General features: G+C 34.5%; 1 protein-coding gene across 3 annotated transcripts in view; it reads right to left on the bottom strand.

Annotated features, from left to right (window-relative positions):
- Positions 1-612: 612 nt before the first annotated feature.
- The window catches only part of OTOGL (otogelin like), a 140,529-nt gene continuing 124,825 nt past the window's right edge, over positions 613-16,316 (bottom strand). Inside the window, exons 50-58 of one of the 3 annotated variants that reach the window (XM_047866501.1) lie at positions 16,160-16,264; positions 16,034-16,074; positions 11,270-11,333; positions 10,030-10,208; positions 9,491-9,595; positions 6,144-6,263; positions 4,695-4,740; positions 1,863-1,942; positions 613-1,217 (exon numbers count right to left, since the gene is read on the bottom strand). In XM_047866501.1, coding sequence (XP_047722457.1) covers positions 1,017-1,217; positions 1,863-1,942; positions 4,695-4,740; positions 6,144-6,263; positions 9,491-9,595; positions 10,030-10,208; positions 11,270-11,333; positions 16,034-16,074; positions 16,160-16,264 — 941 coding nt within the window. In that variant the 3' untranslated portion in view covers positions 613-1,016. Of the gene's footprint in view, positions 1,218-1,862; positions 1,943-4,694; positions 4,741-6,143; positions 6,264-9,490; positions 9,596-10,029; positions 10,209-11,269; positions 11,334-16,033; positions 16,075-16,159; positions 16,265-16,316 lie in introns of those variants that run through there. The other 2 variants (XM_047866502.1, XM_047866503.1) reach the window with 2 other exon arrangements.

Raw genomic sequence — 16,316 nt, 5'->3', positions numbered from 1 at the left:
ATGCAAAGCAAACTCTTTAAGAATCAAAAATTCTGTGATAGACACCTTACTCTACTGTTCAAAATAAAAGAGCATAGGACTGGAATATAAAAGACTTAACCCAACTATCAATAAGAATTCACTGTATTGTCATACCAAATGACTTTGTACAAGTCACACAGTTTCTCTGGTGATCTGATAGACCCACATAATGAGAGAAATTTGCAGTAACAACCCTAATGTTCATTCAAGCTTTATATAACTTAAAGTCCTGTAGTTCTATGATCTGTCTCTAAGCATCCCACTCTTTATGACTATCCAGGTGCCAATTTTAGCTGACTAAACAGTATGTGATACATTTACCAGACTAAACAGTAGTGATAAAAGAATACTATGATCTTTGTGTTAAATTTTTTCATCTTTATTTATTTTTGAGAGAGAGTGAAATAGAGAGATAGAGCGAGTGAGCAGGGGAGGAAGAGAGAGAGAGAGGGAGACACAGAATCTGAAGCAGGCTCCAGGCTCCGAGCTGGTAGCACAGAGCCCCATGTGGGGCTCAAACTCATGAATCATGAGATCATGAGTGAGCCAAAGTCAGATGCTTAACTGACTGAGCCACCAGGTGCCCCCAAATGTACCATTATCTTAATTTAGGTAGCTTTGGCAGACTTTGTAAAAAAAAAAAAAAAAAAAAAAAAAAACCACTATTGGGTGAAACTGAAAGAATTCTGCAAAGTAACCTTCTAATTGATGAAAATATCCCAGAGCTGAGGCATATTGCAATTATATACATAACTGCATTTCAGCTGAACAACTTAAAGTCATTTGATTCTCTAAAACAGAGTAAGTCAATAAATCTAATATTTTCGAGTAAATTGTATGTATTCTATACCAAGTGTTCAATTGTCATATCCCAATAGTCTGAAAAATACATTATTGTTAAACAGAATAAATCTTCCAGTGCCTAAATAATAGTGTTAAAAGTTAACTTCACTTGAAATTATGATTTTTGCATAGAGTTTTTCGAATCCCAAAGTTTAATTCCACTGGCATGTGCAGTCTACAGGTTCCTGAAGAGTGTGCATGACTTCAGTGCCATTTCCTGAGCAATACAGAGGCACAGACAAGTTTCGCACTCCATTTTCACGACAACACTTGCAGAATCTTAGATGGCTCTCGATATTGATGTTATATATGGTAGCAGATGGGCATTTTCCATCACAAGATGCAACATTTATCTATAAGGAGAGACAATGAGAAGAGAATTCTCAAAAATTTTAAAAACTGGCTATTTGATTTTACTAAGAAATTAAATCAAAGCAAAACTTTATTATCACGTTAACTCTCAAGCTTCTGTATGTTAGAAGACTGCAAAAAATACCAGGTTGAAACTTAGTAACTTGAATAAGTCAAAGAGATATACCATGGTGATGCCTAAGACAGCAAGGCTGATGTAAATTAAACTATGAAATAAATGTGAATACACAACTAGACAGGTGTATGTAAAATGTTCATCACAATCTAATGATTCTATTGTAATCTATATTATATCATGATGCATGTAGACTGAAGTATTGGAGAGGTCATATCAAACAGGGTAAAGTTAGAACTAGGACTTTTTTGCTGAGTAAAATTGCATAGTTAAGAAAATATGTAGTCAAATATATTTAGCGTTAATTTCTATCTCTCTATATTGCAGTTATGATTCAGAACTATTGATTATTTATGCAGAATATTTTAATATTACACTATACAAATAGTCTCAAAGTTAAATATTGTGACTATCGGCATTTTGTTGGCTTACAAACACATTTAGTGCTGTGATGCATGTAGTTTTGGAAAGACACATGCTCTTTATGTAACAAATTATATTTTCCACTTACAGGGTTTTGACTTATACAGTCCTGTTTCCTTATGATTGATTTAATGATCACTTTCTGGCATATTCTTTCTTCTCGTTTGCCTGATAAAATATAAAATGTATTTATTCATCTGAAGGCCCATGTCAAATTATTTCTCTAATTCAATTAAACATGTGACTATATTAAAGTAAATAATATATATATTTATAGAAAATATATTTTTATATTAAGATGAACTTAAAAGTTCCCCTCATATATTTTATGTTCAATATTTGTTTTCGGTTTCCAAATAGCTTTTTCTCATATTTTTAATTTATACTTATCTCTTTATCTTATTCTCCTAGAATAGTTATCATAATCATAAATCATTCCATGCATGCAATAATGCTAGCATTAGCCTATGCTTATTACATATAGATAAAATATACACTTAAAATTCTAAAAATATGAAATGATTTTTAGAATGAGACATTGTAGAAGTATATATACATGTACATAATTAGGCATCTATACATATACACATAAATCTATTTTAAAATTAAAAACAGGCTTAAAACCACTTTATTTTAATAGGTTTTAATATAAAATCATGCATGTATATAATTGAATTATTTACCAACCTTTTTGAAATGTATGGATGAGTCATATTATACTTGATTTTATGGCTCTGAAATGATCTCTTATGACTTCACATTAAAAGACTTTATATTAACTAATGATATATTAATATGCTTCTGTATATGTGATGGACTACCACTTGATAATACATCCAAGAAAATATATTTAACGCTATATAAGAATAGATGCAAATAATCTCTGCATCAGGATGCAAAAAGACCAATGTTTTTACTAACTTGCTTTGCTACTTTTAGGAAATTCACGCAGATCATTCTGCTGAGTTTTCTTGTTCACAAAAAACTCCAGTTTCCAAACTATTTATTTAAGTTTAGGCACAAAATATTTATTTAAGTAAGTGCTCATATGAAATTCTAACATTTAAAGTATATAAAAGTTAAATTACTCCCATTGAAGCAGAGAGGTGTAGCAAAGATTGCCTGAACTTAAGCTGTCCTTCCCAAGGTCACTCTTGACCTTCAAAGTGCTAGCTTTGGACGTCACATTTCAGCTCTCATCTTAATTTCTCAGGAGCATTTGATCCAGTCTCCCACACCCTCCTCCTTGAAACACTTTCCACACTTGGCTTCCTAAAAACACCCTCTTTTGGTTTTCCTCCATCTCATTCGTGGTTCTTCCTCAGACTCCTATACTTGTTCTTTCTCCTTTCCCCAGCCTCCCAACTATAGCCTGGCTAGAGGTTCAGGGTTGGTGACAGAGGGCAAACTGGTGTGTACCTTGTGATGCTTTCACTCAGTGGTTAGTTACTTTATTAACCTTTCTATTCTCATGTAGGAAGAAAGAATAGTCAAAAAGAAATCATCTTTAATGTGACCTCTGAGGTACCTACCCTCTTCTTTCTGTCGCCTTCACCCCTGTGCTTGACCAATCTTTGCTATTTCCTCTGCTTTCAATACTTTTTATTCTTCCAGGCTGGCTTCCCAAAGACATTCAGTCTCGACTCAGATGACACCTCACCACAGAGGCATTCTCTAACCACTCACTTAAGTTAGCAACCTAGCCCCCCACTCTCTATCCCTTTAATTCTGTACTATTTTCCTCTGTACCACTCATCACTACTTGACATAATAGTATATATTTATGTCGTCATTGTTTCATCCCCTTCTTGATAATATGCACTAGGCATGCAGGTATTGTTTCATTCACTATCATAGTCCCAGTGCCTAAAAGAGTGTCTGATACATGGCAGGCACTTAATAGAAGTCAGTTTGATAAGTTCACTTGTGCAATGAATATAATTGGGACAGCATTAATTTGTTAGTTGGCTGAACTTAGTGTGTTGCAATAGTCTTTAAGGAATGAATAGGAAATGCCTCTTGGTACCAAGAGGCATTTCCTATTCATTCCTTAAAGACTATTGCAACACACTTTGCTATTACACAGCACCTGCAATAGTATCCAACATCCAGTCTCTCCAAGATAGCCCAGTCACCCAGAAGCAAAGACTGAAGACAATAATTCTGTGATACCAAGGCAGAAACTATTTCACAAGTCCTTACATGTCAGATGGGAGAAACTGAGGTAGCTTGGTATTATTCTGACTTGGCAGAATTGAAAGGCCCTAGACCCAGGCATCGGACAGGCCTAAATCCATTACTGATTGGAGCCATCAACTTTTCTGAACCTTCATTTCCTTATCCATAGGGGAAACCATACCAACCTTCCCGCCTACCTCCCAGAACTGTTGTGAAAACTAGTTGCAATACACTCTGCAGTGGACTTAATAGTGCTGACAGTGTAGGTAATAGATGGTAGTATTGTGGTCAGTAGCATAGAGTTTCCCCTGTCTGCCCTCAGATAACATAAAGTACTTACTTGTTTAATAATTAACATGGAGTTATAGAATCCAAGGTCCTTACTGAAGTCACAGTGCCATTCTCATCATAACCTACTTAACTTTATGTTCCAAGCAAAGTTGATACCACAGACACCTCTTAAACATAAAACCTAGGAAAATCCCATGCAATACCTTTTGGGAAATGCAACAGTGAAGAAATTTCTAATATTTAAATTAAAATTAATCTAAATTAAAAATATTTTATTCATACTCCAGAAGACTGACAAAGTAATTAACCACATGACATTTAAGTAATAACATTATAAAATGTGCTTCTCTCCTTGCATTATAGGATCTGAATTTTATGAAAAAAATCAAAGTCACCATGAGGAATTAAAACTAATCTATCAAATTAATGCATGTAATATGTCCTCACTTACAGATCTTGCAACAGCCTTCATTATAAAGCTTTACAATCCCTTCATTCTAGGAAGAGAGAAGGAATAAAGTCAAAACTCACAGTGTTTGTTCATTTCCTCCTGGACTAGACATAGAAAACTAACTCTCAGTATTTTTACTAAATATCACAAAGCTTTTATAAGAAAATAATAGAAATATAACTATTTCTAATAAGAATTTGTTTTTGAAACTAGGAGCAAATATTTTTGTTTCAATTTTGGTTATTTTTTTACTAGTAATATGAAAAAAGTGCAAAAAGATTAACTTACTTAAAAGAATACTTTATTTATTTATTTCTTATAACACATTTTAAATGCCACACACACACACACACACACACACACACACACACAAACTTACCAGAACAAAGTTTTATAGGTACTCTAAATAGAAGTCATTATATTTTCAACTCCTTGAAATAACCAAACGTATTCTATGAGGCAAGACTAAGTTCCTGAATATAATTAAATGTTAAAATGGTGTATCTTTTCATTAATATTTATTATTCAAAAAAAACCCACTTCAGGATGACTGACTCTTACCTGATTAAGAAAATTTTATTAATTATGTCTTGAGTTCTTACAGTAAGTTGTTCATTGCTTTTAGTAACTTATTAATTGCAATTTAAGCAAAAAGAATTTTGGCTATAAAAATGAACCTGTGAAATAAGATGACGCCTAAGATTCTTTCCAGAGCTGAAATCCTGTTACTTCACTATATATGTCTATCTAGCCAGCCAGCTAGCCACCATCACTAAAAGAGCACATCTTTAAAAAAAAAATCAATAAGACCATGCTATTTCTCCGCATTGAAGAAAAATATTGCCTACACAATAGAATAGAGCGCACTTTTCATTAAGGATTGTTATGTTCTGAATAATTAACGCTATAAAGGGCCTTATAAGAAAAAGTATCACTTCCAAAAATCTACTTTCCCAATGGACTCTTCTCTGAGAAAATAAGAAACTGGGATATCTAAGCTAAAGGATCAGCAATGCTGTGACATGTGCCGACTTCCACCATGGCCTGTGCTCAGAGAAGCTAAGACAAATTTCACTTAGGCCAGCATGCATGAAAAAGTGAATGACATCATAAATCTGGCTGTGTGCTTAAGAAATAAAATTGGCCAACCTCAAATAGATTATTAATTCATGGTGAAAGAGATTCTAGTCTGCTGATCAAATGATTTTTCAATAATTATTTGATCTACATGTTAAAACCCTAGAGATAGCACAATGTTAATTCAGGGAGAATTATTTGGAACGCCATTTATAACTCAAAATGGCAAACTGAATAGAGCTTTGATGTATACATGAAAATAAAACATACACCAAAATAAGCCACTACATATGTATGTACTACCTTGGAAAACATATTATTTTCTAAGTTATATTTAATACTATATTTTTTTAGATATAAAAAAGTACAAACCATTTTGCATTCAGTCTCATTAAAAGGGGGACAGACCATACTGTAGTTGAGAATCATTGTCCCTTCATCAGTCTTAACACATTCATATGTGGTACAATTATAGTGCCAGGTACTTCCCTCCTAAAAATAAGAGAACATTACTGTTTTGCTTATTAAAATGTGATGTATTTCTCTTTTCTTAATGTTCATTTATTTATTTTGAAAGAGAGAGCATGCATGTATGTGAGCTGGGTTGGGCAGAGAGAGAGGGAGAGGGAGAGAATCCCAAGCAGGCTCCATGCTGTCAGCACAGAGCTCAATGTGGGGCTTAGTCTCACAAACTATGAGATCATGACCTGAGCCAAAATCAAGAGTCAGGTGCTTAACTGTCTGAGCCACCCAGGTGCCCCCAAATCTGGTATATTTTTAACTAGAATATTTCCTATCCAAGTCAAGAGGCAGAGAACTTCTTGTGGCATAAAATGTCTATCTGGAAATATCCCCAAATTTATCTAAAAGGATTAAAAATACATATATGGTATGTGTGTGTGTGTGTGTGTGTCTGGTTTCAAACTAGATCTGAGATGTAAATGTGAAATAAAGCAATAGAGAGAAAAGAAACAAATAGTGTCTGTTTCTACTACAAGATTAATTATCCAATTTGGCCAAATGTCAAAGGTCTTGTTCTAATATTCCCTCACTAATTATAAAACAACAAACCATATTAGTTAACACGCCTCCTTTCTTGGGATTTGTTTATTATTCCTTCTACTCCCTTATCACCAAAAAATTAAAAAATCCTTGGAGGACAGTGATTATTGACTTATAGCCCTAGTTTTATATGCCTTATGGTTGTTTTAAAACACATTCCTATTCTTTTAACAAAATTTTAAACATAACTATTTATTTCATTCCTGATTTCAGAATTCTTATCTAGAAATAAAATCAGCTGAACATAATTATAACATAATTATTGGACTGTAATTGTTGATTTCTAATTTTATCTTACAACCCACATTTTAAAATGTTAGCCAAACTCTGGCTTGCTGTTTCCTTGTGCAGTAAGGAATTTGGATGAACTTCTTTTTCTCCAGATTCTATTTTAACTTATAAATATCTTTAGGTCTTCTAGGAACTTAAATTGGAAAAGATCTACAAGCCCAGGTATAAAAGGAAATAAAATATTCAAATTCAAATTAGAATTCTAATATTCAGCTCAAATAGTACTATCTTATTTATCTGAAATAAAAAATTAGTTGTCCCATAGAAATAAGATTTCTAGATAACTAAAGTTTATCTTTGAAAGAGCCAGGAGTTAACGATCCAGATGTACATTTGCCTTGATTGCATTACTTGTTGAATTCTAAGATTTTATTTATTTTTGAGAGAGAGAATGCAAGCAGGGAAGGGGCAGAGAGAGGGGAGGAAAGAAGGTCCAAAGCGGGCTCTGCACTGACAGCAGAGAGCCCGATGTGGGTCTTGAACTCAGGAGCTGTGAGATCATGACCTGAACTGAAGTCGGAATTTCAACTGACTGAGCCACCCACGCACCCCAGAATTCTCAAAAAAAATATTTTAACAGGGGTGCCTGGGTGGCTCAGTTTGTGAGTTTGTGAGTTTGAGCCCCGCATTGGGCTCTGCGCTGACAGTGTGGAGCCTGCTTAGGATTCTCTGTGTGCCCCTCCCCCCGGCCCCCCTCAATAAATAAACTTAAATATTCTGAACATAATTTAATCTTTTATTTACATCTCAGGCTACCCACTGTAAATACTAGTCATATACACAGGTGGTTCCTGGATTATTGATAACAGAGTTTATGTTGCCCTGTTACTAAAAGCCCCAAATTACTGTTTTTTCAAGTACACTCTGATTCCTTTTCCCTCACTGACACCTATGTTTTCATCACTTTAGAAGCTTCCATTTTCAAAACTCCTTCCTTAAAATAATATATTATAGGGGTGCCTGGGTGGCTTAGTTGGTTAAGAGTCTGACTCTGGATTTTGACTCAGGTCATGATCTCAAGGTTCATGAGATGAAGCCCTGCTTCTGGCTGGGCGTAGAACCTGCTTAAGATTCTCTCTGTCCCTTTCTCTCTGCCCCGACCCCACTCGCAGGCACACACTTTCTCTCTCAAAAATAAACAATATAATATAATAATGTAATATAATGTATTATAAAATAGACATGTCGGGGCGCCTGGGTGGCTCGGTCGGTTAAGCGTCCGACTTCCGCTCAGGTCATGATCTCACGGTCTGTGAGTTCGAGCCCCGCATCGGGCTCTGTGCTGACAGCTCAGAGCCTGGAGCCTGTTTCAGATTCTGTGTCTCCCTCTCTCTCTGCCCCTCCCCTGTTCATGCTCTGTCTCTCTCTGTCTCAAAAATAAATAAACGTTAAAAAAATTTAAAAAAATAAAATAAAATAGACATGTCACTGTGATAAAACAGATAAACAATATCAAAACTATTTAAATCAGTAACACTAGTGTGTGCATAATTGTGAAACATAGGCTATGGCACAAAATAATTGTTAATCTTATTTAATAAAATGAACAGAATTGGAGAAATCTGTTTTGGGGGTATGTGAGTAATCCCATGTAATTAAAAACACCAGTAGTAAGACCTCTAGGTAATTAAACTATTAATGGAAAAACCTAAGGATGGCAACAATAAATGTGAACTACTTTTAGGTAATGTAAGTTATGAGAAATGTACTAAATGTTATGAGTGATGTACTAAAATGAGAAAGTTCCATTTTCTAGTCTAAGGAAGGAATAGGTCAGTCTGCAAACATATATGGAGTTATTAGGAGATAACAGGAAAATTCTGAATAATTATTTCATTATTTTTGGTGGAAAGGTGTAATATAGCATTATTGACTCTTGAGATCTTCTTTGTAAAAAAAATTGTCAAATACTCAATCTTTTTTCTTATTTACCCATTGAAATCTTCAATACCTGAAATAATAACATGCTAACACCTTGAGTTTCATATTTCCATTAAAATGCTTCATTTTAAAGGAGTGAATAAAATAATAATGTTTTCCCCCATTATTCTAAGATTAGAAAAAAGCAATTCTCAAAGCCCATTCCTCACATCTGTAAAAAAAAAAAGTGAGAATCTATAATAAAATATCTGTGAGAAATAAGTTAAACATATTCCTTTACAGCAGGAATTATCAGAAACTTTAAAATGTAACAAATGTAACTGTGTCTTATGTGCTGCATATGAGTGTGTTTATTGTGTGTGTGTGTGTGTGTGTGTGTGTGTGTGTGATATTTTTCAAACTTACTGGACTTAAGAACATCTTAAGAAAATAGCACAGAAAGCTACCCTCCAAGGAACGTATTTTAGGGACTAAGGAATTCATACCTCATATATAACTGATGTCCCATTTTCCATTTGAAATTTGCAGGATACATTTTTGCAGGTACCACAGCAATCATAGTCACTTGGAGACGGAGTATATACCTGGTGCTGTATATAATGACAGTACATTTAGTTAGCCACACAACAATACCAGTAGTTTTAATGAATCCACTCTGAAAGTGCTTCCCAGTATACCTATATGCTCTCTCAGAACACCTGTAAGCATTTAAAAGGTTGAATTTGAGGCACTTCAAATAATAATTTACTTCATGATTTAGAAATGAAGTAAATATTAACCTTTACATCTAGCAGCCAAGATTCATTAAGCAGGTCAAGTAAGCTGTATAGATAAATAGATAATAAGGCTCAAGATGGCACACAGGGAAAGGAAAATATGCATTATATACATTAGACATTACTAGATTATTGAACTATTCAAGTGTATACTTTTAACTTATGGAATATTCACCAGCTAAAATTCTATAGCTGCCATTTTATTATTAATTTAACTCTCACCAGAATGACTTACAAAGAATACTTACAATGTCACATTCTTTTGAACAGTTCACCATTGTAAAATTCAGAGTGTGAAAGCCTGTATGGTTATCTTTTTCTTCCAGACACTCCACTGTATAACAAAAGTCCCCTTCCAAATACTTTATCATAGACTGGCCAGGATTCAATACTGATACTTCTTGAAATACACACACCTCATCCTTTTCTAAGAAAAGAAAAAAAGTCAATGAAAAGTACTATTTTGAGGATTTTTTTTATTAATCATTCAATGGAACTTGTATTTAAGTTTATGTTTTCACTGTGATGTGTAATTTTTTCAAAACCAATAATGATCTTTCCCTTTATATATTGTTAATAACTCAAGAGTTTACTTAATAATGAATGTAGCACATTTAGTCCCACTCTTTACCGTCTGAACTGCCTTCAAAAGCTATACTTTATAGCAGATTCCAGAATTTTAGATCTAAGTGATCATCAAGCTGTTTGTTCTCTCTTCTGGAAACATAACATGACAATTTGATGGAGTAGATATAGAATGAGGCAAAAGCCAAATCAACAGTGGTAGGGCTTTTCATGGTGGGATTGTATAACATTTCATGGTTTTTAATGGTTATTTTTAGATAAATTTTTCAATTTTGTTGTGCTGCAAAATAAATAGTGCTATACATTATGCTTGATGATTAAGGTAGCTAATACAAAGTAAAAGTGGCATATTAAGGTAGGCTAGAAAGTGATGAAAATACAGCTCAGAAGCTCTCTGTGCCTTGCTAACACCGAATTTAAGCCTTCTCTTATATAAAAATGCAAGTTCAAAGCTGATGAATAAAAGCGTTTTTTCCTATTAAGCTATTAATACTTAATATGAAGATTTGCTATTTTGTAGAAAAACCAACTCTATGCTTTGCAATGTTAGCATGCATAATGATAGAACAATGATCAAAGTCTCTCACTTCTGGATGGATGTTGTAAAAATAGTAAATACATGTATTTAAAAGGACCATAAAATCAACTTTCAATTCTGAAAAGCCTCTACAAAACATATTTGTTGTTCTGTCCCGTTAAGGTATCTATCAGAACATTTAGATATATTACAAAAGAGGCAACTGAAAAATGATAATGAATTTTTATACTCAAAAACTGGCACACATTTAATCAAATGGGTTAAAATGTGTGATACAACTCAAAGAAAATACTTTTTAATTTATTAATAGTGACCAGATAAAAATCGTATTCATAGCATTTAGTAGTGAGAAGAAACATAGTTACCACAGAGATACCGTACACATCCACAGTCACTCTGAAAGTTCTGATCTACTGCAGTAAATTCTCCCTGTTAGAAAGATATTATTATTAAACATGACTTACCCAGCTTCTCATATGACAACTGTAAAAATATATACACAGTATAACGTTTAGTAAGTTCCCTACCATACAGCCAGACACATATCAGGTGCTTAATAAATATTTGATAGTGAACAGGCTTTGATTAACCCAGTGGTCATTTAATTAACAGCTCACAGAAAAAAATTCACAACAAACAAGATGATGGTGGCACTTAATCTCTCCAAATATTAATTCCTTTATCTGTTAAATGAGTGAAGGTAGAGAAGATGATCTTTATGGTCTTTACTGCCTTGAAAATATTGCTTGGTTCTGCGCTTCTAGCGGGCAATTGGAGATAAGAGAATACTGCTAATCCTGGAAATTGTGCTTGATGCGAATATTCTTGATCTTCTCTATCAAGGTGGCCCAAGGTCCTGATGTTTACATGGAGCAAGGATGCCATAGTATATAAAGCAGGAGCAAAAGAGTATGGTAGAGTGATGAATAGCATGCATGGACTCAGGAATAGGGCCGCCCTGTGCCCACCTCGGCTTTGCTGCCTACAAGCTGTGTGATCTAGGGCAAGTCGCTAAGCTGGTCTTCTCCTCACTTCCCTCATCTGTAAAATGGGGATAATAACATTGCCTACCTCTTAGGGTTTTTTTTAGAAAAAATAATGGGTGAATTCACGTAAAGAACTTACCATAGGGCAGACACACGGCAAGTGCAGTATAACCTTCAGGTGTCGATGAAATGCCTCCATACCAATGCTTAAACATTATCCTATCAGAAATGGTATCTATTCCTCTCAGTATAGGACCAAGTTTAAAGTTTCAAGAATTGCATTTTAAAGAGCAACTTTTCCTGAGGGCATTTTATTTTCATGTGATGTCAGTAAAAAAAATTAATTTGATTCGTAATGTAAAAAATGACTCTAATAAATTCATAGTAACGCATCAAGGGTACTTTTCCCCATAAGCTAATAATATCTTACCTTCTATAGTGCTTTACAAGCTGTAGTCTCATACACATTAACTCATTTGGTCTTTTATGATTTTTAGTTATTACCCAATTCCAAAGGGATTGGAAATAAAATGTTAGAAACATGGAGTTAGAAAAATAAATCAAATTCTCCCAGGGCATAGGTTCCAAGTTGGTGTGTTTAACTCCCAAGGAAGCATCCCTGTCCTTTAAAATCAGTAACAACATCACCCTAAGCTGTTTGCACTTTTTGGCTCCTGAGAATAGCGCTTGCTATGAATGGTCATGTACAAGCTTTTGTGTGGACATATGTATTCATTTCTCATGGATATACACCTAGGAGTGGAATTTCTGGGGCATACAATATATATATATATATATATATATATATATATATATATATATATATATTTATATAATATATTAGCCTTTTGTCTTTCACAGTGTATTCCAAAACAGATGTATCATTTTACATTCCCACCAGTATCATATGAAGGTTCTAATTTCTCCACATCCTTGCCAACATGTATTATTATCTGTCTTCTTAGTGAGTGTGAAGTGATACCTCACTGTAGTTCGGATTTTCATTTAACTGAAAGCTAATGATCCTATGAATCTTTTCATGTGCTATTGGCCATTGTATACCTTTATTTGGATAAACATCTAGACATATTCAAACAATGGAATATTATTTAACAGTAAAAAGGAATGAAGTATGGACACATACTGCAACACAGATGAACCTTGGAAACATTATGCTAAGTGAAAGGAATCACAAAACCACGTATTATAGGATTCCACTTATATGAAATATTCAAGATAGGAAAATCTGTAGAGATAGAACAGATTCCGAGGGCTGGGAAGTTTGGAGGAAATAAGGGGTGAGTGCTAACAGGTGCAGAGTTTCTCTGGGGGTTAATAAAATTGTTCTAAAGTTGATTTTGTTGATGGTGGCAGAATTCTATGAACATAATAAAAACCACGGAACCATATACTTTAAATGGCTGAATTGTGTGGTGTGTGAACTATATTTCAATAAAGTTGCTATTTAAAAACAGAAATACTGCAAAGGCCTACCATAAACTCTTTAGGTTGAGATACATTTGTTGTCTATGTGAATAAGCTGATGTGATTTAAAATAATATACCATCTTAGACACTGAAACAAATGTTTAGCAACTATTCAGAGTAGGTACTCAAGAACAATGGGTCAGGTCAATGCTTGTATAGAATCATGAATGTTAAAACTATATCATGCATGTGGTTACATATATTCAGGTAGGATGTTCAAGAATATTGCAGCTACTGCATATGTTCTGTGTGCCTAGCACAGTGCTAATATATAAAATAGCAGGCACTCAACAGATGCTTGGAGTATTGAGTAATGTGAAATTTTGATTCATAATTAATATTCAGACATTGAAAGTTGAGCTGGAAAAAAAGCTAGATAGGCCAGCATCTAGCCTAAATATTGGAGATGGAGAAGAACACAGAGAAAAGGTAAGTGGAGAATGGTAGAAACCCACAAGAAGAAACAAACAAACAAACAACAACAAAAAACAGGACAGAGAGGGATGGACAGTAAAGTGGTTGGTGAGTTGGTGGTGAGGCTAAGACAGGTGTTAAAGGGGCACATATACACAGGCATACACAACACGCCCAGAGTTAAGGTAACAACCAGAACAAGTTTAAAGAATAAACATACAGGCTTCTCCCCAAAAACACTTCAAAAGACCCAGAACACAGTAGGCACAAAATCCCATAGGATGAGGGTTAGATTTATCTTGTGTTTGAAGTTATTGAAATGTCTCAAGATGCTTTATTACCTCTTTCAGGCCAGGAGGAGAGCTCTGAATGAGGCTGGGTAGAGGTGAAACCACAGGGTCTCTACTTAGCTGCTTCTTTGGTGATCAGTGTTTACCCAAGGACCCAGGACTCTCGGACTTTTGATGTGCAAGCCTTGTAACCTTAAAGATTTTGTAGATATTTCTCTGTGTGTGTCCATGTATGTGTGTGTCTCTGTTTCTAGCTCTCTCTCTCTCGCTCGCTCTCTCTCTGTTTTTCCTTCCCCCACACACACTCCTACACACATGTTACAAAGGGCCAGGGTCCTATTTTTTATCCTCCTAAATTCAACCTCTCCCTAGTCCCTCTATACAGATCTTGCTATACCCAAGGTTCTCATTCATGAATGGCTGTAACAGTCTCTGGCTGATCTACTTCCCTCTAATGTTTTACTGTCCTTACCCTGCTACACAGGAAGAGCAAAATTAACTCAAACACTCAATTTTCATCATAATTTCCATCCTGTGCAGGACCCTCTTTCTCTCCTATCATATTAAATGTGCAGTGAGTTCCTCAGAATAGGGCTGTGCTATTTCAAGTGTCTGGTCCCATCACCACACAAACTGGTTTTCAACAAATGTTAGTTGAATGAAGAACTGCAAAGAAAAAATAAATAAATAACATCTGCATTCTTCCATCTCATCTTTAAAGCCAACCTCAATACACCAACTTGTATAGTTCTTCATCTCCCATTGTTCCTTGCTCTACCTTCAGTTAGCTTTTTCTCAAGGCAAGAGTCATCATTACCTTTTAGCCTACGTATCTTACCTCACCTTTTGGTGTGTTTATTCATGTTCATCCTAGCGTCTATATGGAATAGTTCAATTGCTTTCATCCATTATTCTAACCTGTCACTTTTTTCCAAATTTTTCTTGATAGTGAACTTCCCTAGAAAGTTCTCCATGATATATTGTGTTAATTTTGTAATAATAATTATAGCTAATACTTATTGTGCTCTATGTGTCAAGTACTATCTAAATATTTAATATATATTAACTTATTTCATTCATCTGATATAGGTATTGTTATTATGTTTATTTTTTTAAGTTTATTTATTTATTTTAAGGGACAAAGACAGGGGTGAGGGACAGAGAGAGACAGAAATCCTAGCAGACTCCACACGGTCAGTGCAGAGCCGAAAGTGGGGCTCGAACTCACAAATCGTGAGATCATGACCTGACCTGAAACCAAGAGCTGGACACTTGTTATTACTTTTATATTGCAGATGAGGAAAGTGAAGTACAACTAAAAAAAGTCCAAGACAGGAATAAAAACAAGGCAGTTTCAACTTGCTTTTGTTATTTAAACTTATGTCTTCGCTGTAGTTTTTAACGGAAATGAAAGAGTTATGGCAAAGTAGAAAGAATAAAGGAATACACAAGACACACACATAAAACAACCATCGGTTTGAATCCTGAAGATCTCAGTCAGTCATTTACTCTCTCTGGACCTCAATTTCCTTATTTACAAAATGTTCATATAACTCTTAAGAAGGTACAGCTACATGTTTATATCCCCTCCTCCTCCACAACAGATGCATCTTTGGCACGATTTCTTGAAGAATCACTAGGAACACCTCTCAATATGGAGGTAATCTTTTTTTCCAATGTTTTGCTTTATTTTCAGACCAGTGAAGTCAAGTAGACATAATACTAATAGATTCAGTCTCCAGTGAAAAAAATAATGTATTACATTTTCTTATCTCAAATAAATAAAAAAGGTTCACTGCTCCCTGATACCAGCACATGTTACTTTAATCTACTTCAGTATCATTTAATAAAGATAATTTCATTAACTCTGACAACTCAGAAATAAGGAGGATAAAGCAAGAATTAAACTAATTTACATAATATGACAGTTCAATCAAAATGTGTGTTCTTACCACTTCACAAGCTGGCATAACAAGGTTTCCACAGCTACATTCTAAAAGGCAAAAATCAACATATTTATATTGATCAGAACACATTACTGTGTTGCAATAAAACTTTGAAGTATGAAAATTAGTTACCGCAATGCCATGTTGGACAACATTGACCAGATATATTTTCTTTTACAAGGTTCATATCTTCTGCACAGTTGAGTAGTGGTGTAGGACAAAGATTTGGGTCACAAACTAAATAGAAAAAAATGACGTGGATGAAGATTAGCCTCTTGTAAAAGCTCGT

The sequence above is a fragment of the Prionailurus viverrinus genome, chromosome B4, assembly GCF_022837055.1.
Source record: "Prionailurus viverrinus isolate Anna chromosome B4, UM_Priviv_1.0, whole genome shotgun sequence".
Classification (NCBI taxonomy): domain Eukaryota; kingdom Metazoa; phylum Chordata; class Mammalia; order Carnivora; family Felidae; genus Prionailurus; species Prionailurus viverrinus.
Note: the sequence above shows the minus strand (reverse complement) of the source record. Positions and strands in the feature narration are given on the sequence as shown.